The 10960-nt window shown below is 37.9% G+C and overlaps 1 protein-coding gene across 1 annotated transcript; it reads left to right on the forward strand.

Moving 5' to 3' along the window:
* The first annotated feature begins 1218 nt into the window (after positions 1-1218).
* LOC142840433 (melanoma-associated antigen B18-like) lies at positions 1219-2256 on the forward strand. Its single transcript, XM_075956956.1, has one exon. The coding sequence runs from the start codon at positions 1219-1221 to the stop codon at positions 2254-2256; it is 1038 nt and encodes a 345-aa protein (XP_075813071.1).
* Positions 2257-10960: the final 8704 nt, after the last annotated feature.

Genomic DNA, 10960 nt, shown 5'->3' on the forward strand with positions numbered 1-10960 from the left:
CTGGTCATCTTCTTCTGAATCCAGTGTCTGAATCAGCTCCAATGCTCGCAACTCAGAAACATCTCAGAGCCTTCTTGGAATTGATATTTTCAAGGAAACTTTAAAGAAGTAACCAAGATGAAGATTTCCATCTCCACCTTTCTACCCCCATCCACTTACATGCGGTGAACACCCATGCAATGGTGACAGCCGGCTCAAAAATCAAGACATTCCCCCCTCCCCCTGCTTTCATCACTGAGAAACCACAGGCAGAGCTGTCAATATGTCAATGTAAGATAGTACGGTTGACTTCTAACTCCAAGGAGTTTTTTTCTGAGGGGAAAAGTGACAGGAAAATCAAAAGCGATGACGTTAAGAACTTTGGCCCCGGGCGCTCTGTCACGTATGCTCTGTTACGTCTCTGAGCCCAAAGCTAAAGAGACTCCGGGTATGGCCAGTAGTCCCACCTTGTATTTCCTCCTTCTGCGAAGTGCCAAGGAGCAAGTGAAGAGTTTGATCTCAGGTTAGTGAACTCAAGTCAGCAAAGACTTCTGGGGGTTACAAAAATAAAGAATACGATTTTGAGTGAGAAATGAGAGGACTCTCAACATGGCAAGAGAGAGTAGACACAGACCTTTGCCCCTGTTGTTGACCGTCAGAGGCCATTTGGCTCTGGCTATTGGGGAGTTGGGCTTCAGGGAGAAAGGGAGCTTGTTCTATGGTTAATGGTTACAACTGAAGACTAAATTTTGTTTAGCTTCTATTGGTAGCTCTGGGAAAACCCGGAATGGGTAGCTGACTAGGGCTCTCTCTCTCTCATTTTCCTATTAATGGTTAGTTATCCAACTTCCGAAGAGTGACAAATGGGAAGCTCTGATTGCTCTTAAATGTAAATTCGGGTGTGGCGTGTTAAGTTTAAAGGCAAATTAAGATGATCATTTCCTACTTCACGGAACCTAGACCTGCTGGCACCTGCTTATAGCTCTAGCTTGCCCTAGGAAGGACAACCAGATCTCAGTCAAACTCTTAATCACTCTCTAATTTCCTTTAATGAGTTCATAGAGAGAGAGAGACTAACTGAAACAAGAGCCCTATACCATTGCTGTCATAGATGATTGTAGAGGCAAGCTTGGTTTAAAGACCAAAGTGATCTCACCTTTCTTCCGATAGTCATACCATCTCATCTTTCCATCCCTAGGTGCCTTGCTCTTCTGCTGATACTCCGTAACCAGAATCATCATGCCTCGTGGTCATAAAAGTAAACTCCGAGCCCGTGAGAAACGCCATCAGGCTCGATGTGAAACCCGATCTACTCAGGATGCTCAGGTCCCGACAGTAGAAGAGAGAGGTAATCCTTCTTCCTCTTCTCCCCTGTATAGTAGTGATGTCCAGAGCTTTTCTGATGCTGAATCACTTGGCAAACCTAAGATGGCTCAGAGGCCCACCTCTGCTTCTGTAAGTGCTCTATGCATCAAGTCGGATGAAGGTGTGAAGAGCCAAGATGAGGTAAGACCAAGTACTTCCTGGGCACTTTCCTCAACTAGTAATCCATCATCAACCAAGATAGTTGAAAAAGCAATTTCATTGGTACTGTTCATGCTGCGAAAGTATAAAAAGAAGGAGCCAATAACAAAGGAAGATATACTAGAGCATGTCATCCCACACAACAGGGAAGAGTTCCCTGATGTTCTTAAGAAGGCCTCTGAGCTCATGGTACTGACCTTTGCTGTTGATGTTAAGGAAACTGACCCAACCAGACACTGCTATGAACTTGTCAGCATATTTAGTCCTACTGGTGAAGAACTTACGAATTGCGAGGAAATCATGCCCAAGAGTGGCCTCTTGATGACAATCCTGTGTGTGATCTTCATGAATGGCAGCTGTGTTAATGAGGAATATGTCTGGCAAGCGCTTAGTGTGATGGGAGTGTATGCTGGAGTCAATCACTTCATCTATGGAAACGTCAAGAAGCTCATCACTAAAGATTTTGTGAATGACGGGTACCTGGAATATCGGCGGGTACCTTACAAGGGTTCGCAATGTTATCAATTCTTATGGGGTCCCAGGGCCCTCTTTGAAACAAGAAAAATGAAAGTACTTGAGTTTCTGGCCAAAGTCCATAACACTGTTCCCAGTGCCTTCCCATCCTTGTATGAAGAAGCTTTGAGAGCCGACCAAGAGAGAATGCATGCTAAATTTGCATCTATGATTCTTTTTGGTTTCTTAAACGATACAGAGACCAATGACAATTCCAACAATTCTTCCAACCAGCACTGAATACCAAAATTCCTGCTTTTCATCAGTTTGAAAGAGAACATTCAATCAACTAGGGGGGACTGAGGTGGTGTTGAAGAGAAAAGAGTGCATCTCATATTTGTAGCCTTATTCTACATGAGTAACATTCAGTTTTGCTTTTTCAAGTTTCCAGACGTTTCTTTCAGTTAAGAGTCTCAGTATTGAAAACAAATTGAAATACATCTTATTCATCTGAAAGAAGAAAACATGACACCAGAATAGACATTTTCTTAGAAAAAGCAAAACTTCAATAAAATTGCAAGAAGAAAATATGGAAACCATGGTAGTAGATGATGCACTCTTGGATTTTCTGAATCTTGTTATCTGATCTACAAAATAAAATTAAATTAAACTTATGTGCCTGGATGTATTGCATTCATTAAACAATGTAGGAACATGAATTATGACAAAGTTAACTTCTTACTCACTGACACTTTTATTCCCCAAGCAAACATTTACCAAACATCTATCCTTTGTAAACAGGAATGATTTGTGGGGAAGAAGAAGCAGATAGAGAAGCAGGAAGAGGAGAAAACAGTGACAAAATAATGAATGGGGCGCTGCTTTTAGACTTTTGGAGTCTGGGAGCAACTATTACATAAGATGGCACTCTATCCTCTAACATATAAATGAGAAGTACGAAGGATGGTGTGGAGGTGTGAGAATTTAAAGTTCTTATAAGAGAATCATACAAAATAAGACACTTTGGGGACTAAGAGAAACTCACACCTTTTCTAAGTGGAAAACAGAGCTCAGTTAAGATGAGTACTGGATTAGAAGAATGTGGGGAAGTGGTGAGCATGGCCTGGCCCCAAGTGTGGTGTGTCATAGTGGTGAAGGAAAAACCCACTAATATAAAACTACGATTAGTGGTTTAGAATCATATATCAACCCAAATTATCTCCACCAGTGGTGGGATAGAAAGCACCCTCAACTCCTAGTGTAGATGAACATAGAGAACAGGACATACATTATAGATATAATATATATGCCATAATATGTGTAATAGTATATATTTTATAATTATATCTTATATTATAATTATTTATTATATAGTAATACATTATATATCATGCATATTATATATTATTATATTAAATATAACATTTAATGTGTATTTTGTATAATATAGCATGATCATATAAACATATACTATAATCATTTATTCAATATTATGTGTAATAACTAATATTACATATAATATATCATATGTGTTGGGAGCAGTGAACCCCTAGAGCCTTAATTTTTTGTAAACAAGTTGTTTTCCCCTGATCTGAATGCCAATTAAGATAGTTATCAACCTGATTTCAGGAGAAGGCCATTCCAAATACCCTTTTTACTATTGCTAAGGGTCTTAGCTAGCTGGGGTCATCCTTGTGGATTCCTGGAAATTTTCCCAGTGCCAGGTTTCTTGCTAGCCATATAATGGCTCCCTTAATCAATGTACCTCTTTTTTTGCTCTTGTTCTCTGTCTTTCCCCCATCTTGATCATCCCATTCCCTCATGTTCTCATTCCCTCTCCCTTTCTTTCTTCACTCACTTTCTTTCTTCACTTTCTGCCCTCCTTTCTCCCCCACCACCATGAACCATTTTTTTCCAGGAGATTGTGTCTAATTCTCCTTCCCAGGGGGATCCATGTATGTCTCTCTTACGTTTCCCTTGTTACCTAGATTCTCTGGAGCCATGGACTATAGATTGGTTATCCTTTGCTTTACATCTAATATCCATTTATGAGTGAGTACATACCATGTTTGTCTTTCTGGGTCTCGGTTATCTTACTCAAGATATTTTTTCTAGTTACATCCATTTTCCTGCAAATTTCAAGATTTCATTGTTTTATACTGCTGAGTAGTATTCTGTTGTATAAATGTACCACATGGATATTCTTCAGTTGAGGGGCATCTAGTTTGTTTCCAGGTTCTGGCTGTTATGAATAATTCTGCTATGAACATAATTGAGTAAATGTCCCTGTGGTTTGAATGTACACATTCATTGGATATACGCCCAAGAATGGTATTGTTGGGTCTTTAGGTAGATCATTTCCCAATTTTCTGAGAAATTGCCGTACTGATTTCCACAGTGGTTGTACAAGTTTGTACTCCCACCAACAATGGAGGAGATTACTATGCAACTTCTCATATGGAGGCTCTTCAATGCCAATCATCATTTTGTGAAGTAGATTGATGTTCCCAGGAGTAAACACGTCTCACTTTCATGAAAATCCCTGTGTTAACAAAACATTTTGAGTGCCATATTCTGTAGGTTTTTGATGTTTTCACAGACCACCTAAAATATGTCTCTGTAATGGTGAGGTAAGTCTTTATGTCTATGTGCTGCTTTTATTGGTTAATAAATAAGCTGCTTTTGGCCAATGGCTTAACAGAGTAAAGTCAAGCTAAAAGAGAGACATAGAGAGATTAGGAGTCAGTGAGAAGTTATTTAGCCCCACTGGAGACAAACTCAGGACATAATATGACCCAGTAAGCCACAGCAAAGTGGTGATAACACAGATTAATGGAGATGGGATATTTTAAGATATCCTAGCTAGCCTAAAATATGCTTAAGTTATAGGCCAAATAGTATTACAAAATATAGTTTCTGAGTGATTATTTTGGGTCTGAGCTGTCAGGAAAAAATGAGCAGCCTCCTACAACACTGTATGATCTTGAAAATATACCTAACATAACTACAAGTTTGATTGTTACAGATGACTAACTACTAACATGTGTTTATTAATTATTCTAAATGTTTTATAATAATACTAAGGACAAGAAGTTTACCTTGCATCTTTAAGTGAACAACATAGTTACAATATCTTAAACAGGAGTATAAACATATATACATTCTAAAATAACTTTAAATTTGTATCAATATACCAAATACCATACCAATGTAAAATATTTGTGGTAAATATTGTCCTTTTATCCAATAATCCTATATCCCCACTAGATGATTACCAACATCAATAGTCCAATGAATAACCCAACGCAACCCACCATACCTCTTGGAAATGTGGGCGTTGTTTTCTCTAGGTTGCTTCCTGTTGCCTATGTGTAAAGGTATGTTTTAGGAAACTTCAGAAAATTGAAATAATGGTCATGTCATAGGAAATCTAATTATAACATGTGTTGTCCATTGTCTGAGCACTAGAAAAGCACAAGGCTTATTGATATTCCTAGTTAGAATAGTCTGAGGCTGGAACATCTCAGCCAGCAGACTTCAAGCTGTTCTGGATGCAGAACTCTAAGGGAATGGGAACAGAAGCCCTCAAAGAGGCTGGATGACCTGATCCACCCATTTTCATTGGTATCTGGTCCCCTTGCTCTGAAAAGACAGAAACTTTAAAAGGCAATATAGACATCTTCAATATGACAAGTATGAAATGTGAGTTTTACACAAGCCAGACAAAGATGAGTTTTGTGTTTTTTGTTTGAGCAGGTAAAATGTATGTAACATGTCTTGTATTTTTTTTCTAGATATATTTCTTTAAATATGTAGCCAGAATTTTCAGGGGCATCCTTGGATAAAACCTCATCACTATTAACCTTGAACGAATCCATAGCCTTTCATTTACTGTGGAAATAAAAGAAGAACCTCTTCCCCAATGGAATACATTTTTTTTAGTTCCATTTTAAAATTAAAGCATTGCTAAAATATCTAGGCTGGTTTAACTGAGCAGTCCTTTTCACAATCTCATGTCTCTTAGCAGCTGTTTTTTCACTCATTAGCATTCATAAAACTCAGAATGAACACAATACCATACAGAATCCAGACTCTGTTTATTTTTCATCTTTATGTGGATTTTTATTTTTAAATTATTTCTAAACTATTTACCTTTTTCTCAAACTGTTTATACCCATTTTCTTTTCTTTCTTAAGCCTACCTATATTTTCAAATACACTGTAACCTGTTTACACCTTGTTTTGCATCTGCATCTGTCTTTATTAACTAGCCTTTTCTGTCTGTATAAGTAAAACACTAAACTGCTAAGCCACTGCTCAGACTTCTGTTGTGGCTTTGGTGGCTGGCTCCACGCCATATTGGGGTCTGTGAGAACGAGAGTGAGACAGGGTCGGTATGGAGGAGCCTTTGTCCAGGAACTACATTCAACCACTCCAGCTCTAGGAAATCGGTGCTTGCTCTGTGGCAGGTAATTTTTCTTAGTTTTTGTTCCTACTTTTTGTACTGATATGGAAGAGATTCTTAAAGGAGTCATTTTTTTTATTTATCTTCTCAGATTTGTCAATCCCTGCACCAAATATACCAGTCTTTTCCTTTTAGTTCACCACCCAGCTTCCAAATCATGACATAGAGACTTATTTTCAATTTTGAATTTGCTCACCTGAGCTTAGGCTCATTTCTGCCTAGTTCTTTTAACTTAAACTAATCTGTTTCTTTTTATCTACCATTTGCCTTGAGTTTTTTATCTTTCTTTTTGTACGTGGTACTCTGTGTGCTGGCTGGCAGTTGCCTGGCTGACAGTTACCTGGCTTCTGGCCCCAGACCAATCTCTTTCACCTCTTCTCTTCTCTTCTCTTCTCTTCTCTTCTCTTCTCTTCTCTTCTCTTCTCTTCTCTTCTCTTCTCTTCTCTTCTCTTCTCTTCTCTTCTCTTCTCCTCTCCTCTCCTCTCCTCTCCTCTCCTCTCCTCTCCTCTCCTCTCCTCTCCCCTCCCCTCCCCTCCCCTCCCCTCCCCTCTCCTCTCCTCTCCTCTCCTCTCTTCTCTTCTTGCCTCTCATCTTCTCTTCTCTCTCTCCTCCGATTTATTCTCCCTACCAACCAACCTCACTTACCCTCTTGCCTAGCCATTTACTTTTCTGTTCTTTATTAGAACAATCGGATGTCTTAGTCAAGGTAAAACAGCAACACATCTTTTCATATTAAACAATTGTAGCATAAGCAAATGTAACATATCTTTACTTCATTGAACTAATGTAGCAAAATCATATGTAAAACACTTTCACATTGTTAAAGCAATATTCTACAACATAAGCAAATATAATACAACTTTAAGTAGTTAAAGTAATATTCTACAACACACAAGTGGTCAATGGCAGGGTTGAGAGAAGACTTCTGCAATAAATTCCCCTCTAGCCTATACTTTGTCTCTCATACCGTCCTGATGAAGATCTTTCAATACATTTTTATTCCCATCACCATACATTTCTATTAGAATAAATTGTATTACAGTATTTTTCTCCCTGTATCTTCAATATTGTCTCCCACTGTTTATGCTGAAATTGTCCTGTAGGTCACTTTTTTATGTCATTCTTTTCTGGAGGCTGAATTGCTTCTCTCTTCCTAGAGGAACAGCTCTCAGTTTCTTAGTTCTTCCTGATGTTGATGTCTCTATATTCCTCCAAGTCTTGTCATTCACTATGTCCCCTTTACCACATATGAGCCTCTTCTGCATAATCACTCACTTTAAACAGTGAAATTTATAGCTTCTTCAAACCTCTAGATGTTTTCAGATCTAACTTGGGACAGAATCACCTGCTTCTCAGTTTGTTTATCATAAAGTCAGAGCAGAAGTTTTAGAAACTGCCTGATATCTGAGGTCACATTTAATAATATTTACTAACTAAGCATGCAATATTCTTTCCAAGAAGAAAAATACCAATTCATTATCTAATACCAAATTGTCAGCCCACAAAACATACATACAAATAACGTAATGGTAACTCAACAGACTATATATAGAATATATGTGTGGACATGTATGTATGCAAAAGCAATTAATAAATAAAAGAAGTCATGAATTTGAAAGTGAGCTAGGAGGGGTATATGAGAGTGTTTAGAAGGAGGAAAGGGAAGTAAGAAACGTTATAATTATGTTCTCAGAAATAAATAGAGAAAAAGGAAAAAATATCCCAACAGTATTCAATGAGGAAAGATCATGGAACCATGGTGTAAGCAAAAACATCTACTGAGGTTGAGTCTTAAAAGCCCAGGAGTTTTTCTAAGAGATAACATTTCTTTGGAAGAGGAGGGTTGGCTAACTCAAGAGACAGAACATCAGTTGACCTTACATGCTGTTCTTGTAGAGGACTAGAGTTCAGTTCCCAAATACCCATGTAAGGTGGCAAGAGCTACCTATAAATCTAGCTCCAGGGATCCATAAAGTTTTTGCTCTCCATGAGGACACACATATATAGCATTCACACACACACGCACACACACACACACACACACACACACACACACACACACAGACAGAGACAGAGACGGAGACAGAGACAGAGAAAGTAAGAAACATATATACACAGACTTAGATATGCACATGTACATACTATTAACTATAAATCTTAAAAAGGGTTATACGGTAATAAAATAAATAACTCAATGATATTTCAGTGATCTTTGTCTCTCTGTAAACCCCTGAAGATAATTTTGCTTTTGTGTAATAACAGAAATATTCTTGTTGAAAACTGAATAAAATAATTCACCTTTTGGCACATTTCTCCTGAACCTGTTTTTCCTAAATACGATAATTAATGACTTGTTTTATTTTAAAATTTTATTCCAGAATCTTTCCATAAATGTACCATAAAAGATCATTGCAAATGTTTTGGTTTGTTGTTTTCATTTTTCTATCACCTAAGCTGGACTGGAATTCACTCTATATATTAGATGCCCTTGAACTCAGTGTATATTATGCTTTCTCTTCCTATTATCAATGTATAAAATGAGTGCAGAATCTTTATGATAATATAGACTGACTGGAATCTTTGTGTGTGTGTGTGTGTGTGTGGTGTGTGTGTGTGTGTGTTTAATTTAACCATCCTCTTCTCACTGGTAATATATATCATTTTTCACATTTTACTATAATTTCTAGAACTGTTATAAAAATCTTTGAACATGAATGCCTGGGCAAATATGAATTTTTATAGGAAGAGGAAAATAAGATGAAAAATTCTATTAAAAGAAAGGAATGTCATGATTATATTTATTAATGTATCTGATTTTTTCCAATATAGTGTTATTAATTGAGCAGTGTGAATTCATATTTCTATGTTAATTGTTTGCAAATAATTTATATACCTACAGCCTTTTTTTGTTTTGTCAACTTTTTAAATTTTGTGCAAACTTTAGGGTGCAAACTCATTGGCTTGCTGCTATATTAATTTCTTTATTTTGTAAGCATCCTAAGAATAACATTAATTTATTCTTTCACCCATAAAAAGTGGAACTTATGTAGGACTCTCTTAAATACCACAATTTCTCTGGGCATGCTTTAAGACGATGAGTTTTTTTTTATTATTTGAAAACTAAAGGAATTGGTTTTTACAGGATACATAACCTTGGCTACTTTGGAGTATCAGGAAGTACTGGAGTTAGAGATATTTGATGAATCTATGAGAAAATAGCAACAAGTCCAGAGAGCAGACGAAGTATTAAAGTCAGTATGACTTTATTTCATTTGTTTATGAAATATCAATTATCAGCTATAGAAGTCCAAGGTAACTTTTTCTTATCAGTAACAAGGCATTACTGCATTCATTCTTCTTTTCCTTTATGAAAAATAAAAAAAATGTCATTCTATCAATTCTCCTTTGTTTCTAATTGTGTATATGATTGATTTTTTTTTGAGTAAATGTTTCACGTTAACTCAGGATAAAATGAAACTTAACTCTGCAGTTCAGGTTGTCCTTGAACAAATGATAATACTCCTACTTTTAATTTCCAAAACTGGCTGCAACAGTTTTAAAGTTTTATTTATTTTATGTGTATGTATGTTTGGCCCAACTCTCTATATGTGTGTGTACCACATATATGTGTGATACCTGAAGAAGTGCCAAGAGGGCCAGCAAGAAGAAATGACGATGAAGGCTTTGCTTGTGGACACCCCTTCCTCTTTTCTGTAAATAACATTTCTCTCTTGATCTCGTCTGCAACCCTTTGCCCATTCCATTCTGACTCTTTACAAAAAAGAGTTCGGATTCCTCAGACAGACATGGTGGAATGGTTCTTAACCCATTGTGCAAGGATAGGCACAGACCTCATCTTTGTAATGATGAAGATGTATTTTTTTCCCTTGACTTGATATTAGCCTTCTTACGGGGTTAGGGATGGAGGATTGTTGGGTGGTTTGTTTACTGTGAAGGAAAATGGAACTGGCAAAGTTCTGGCTAGATGAGGGGACCCAGGAACAAAAGTTTGTCTTTTCAACGCTTTCTTAAGTTGCTCATCCATCCCTCGTGAGAGCTTCAAAACCTCTGGTGGGGAGCAGAGGGTGACACCCCACCTAACTGGCCAGAGAGGGACGGAGGAAAAACTCCAGTGGTGAGCAGTTGGGGACCTTGTCACTTATGCCCTAGTGCCTCACCATTGTCTAGGAGGGGAAAGGGCTCCAATTGACAGCTGGCCAGAGAAACCATAGCTTCTCACTATCAGGATCTAGCCATTGGGGAAGGGGGGCTCTTTTCAATGGTCTCTTGTTAAATGGGAGTGGACTTGGGAGGGGTGGGAAGTCAGCCAAGTGCCTCAGTGTGCCTATGGAAACTTGGGTTTTTTTCCACACGGTTGATGGGCTGTGTCTTTTTGTTGTTCCTTCCTGTATAAGATGTGGCTTTGCTTGGTGCCGCTTCAGTTCTACCAGCTGCCACTTAAAACCCCTCCAACCTCTTGTACTTTTTGAGTCTTTTCTAAGTAGCCGAGGAGGGCGAGAAGCAGGGCGAGGGCTGTTAA

The sequence above is a fragment of the Microtus pennsylvanicus genome, chromosome X (genome assembly GCF_037038515.1).
Source record: "Microtus pennsylvanicus isolate mMicPen1 chromosome X, mMicPen1.hap1, whole genome shotgun sequence".
In the NCBI taxonomy this organism is placed as follows: domain Eukaryota; kingdom Metazoa; phylum Chordata; class Mammalia; order Rodentia; family Cricetidae; genus Microtus; species Microtus pennsylvanicus.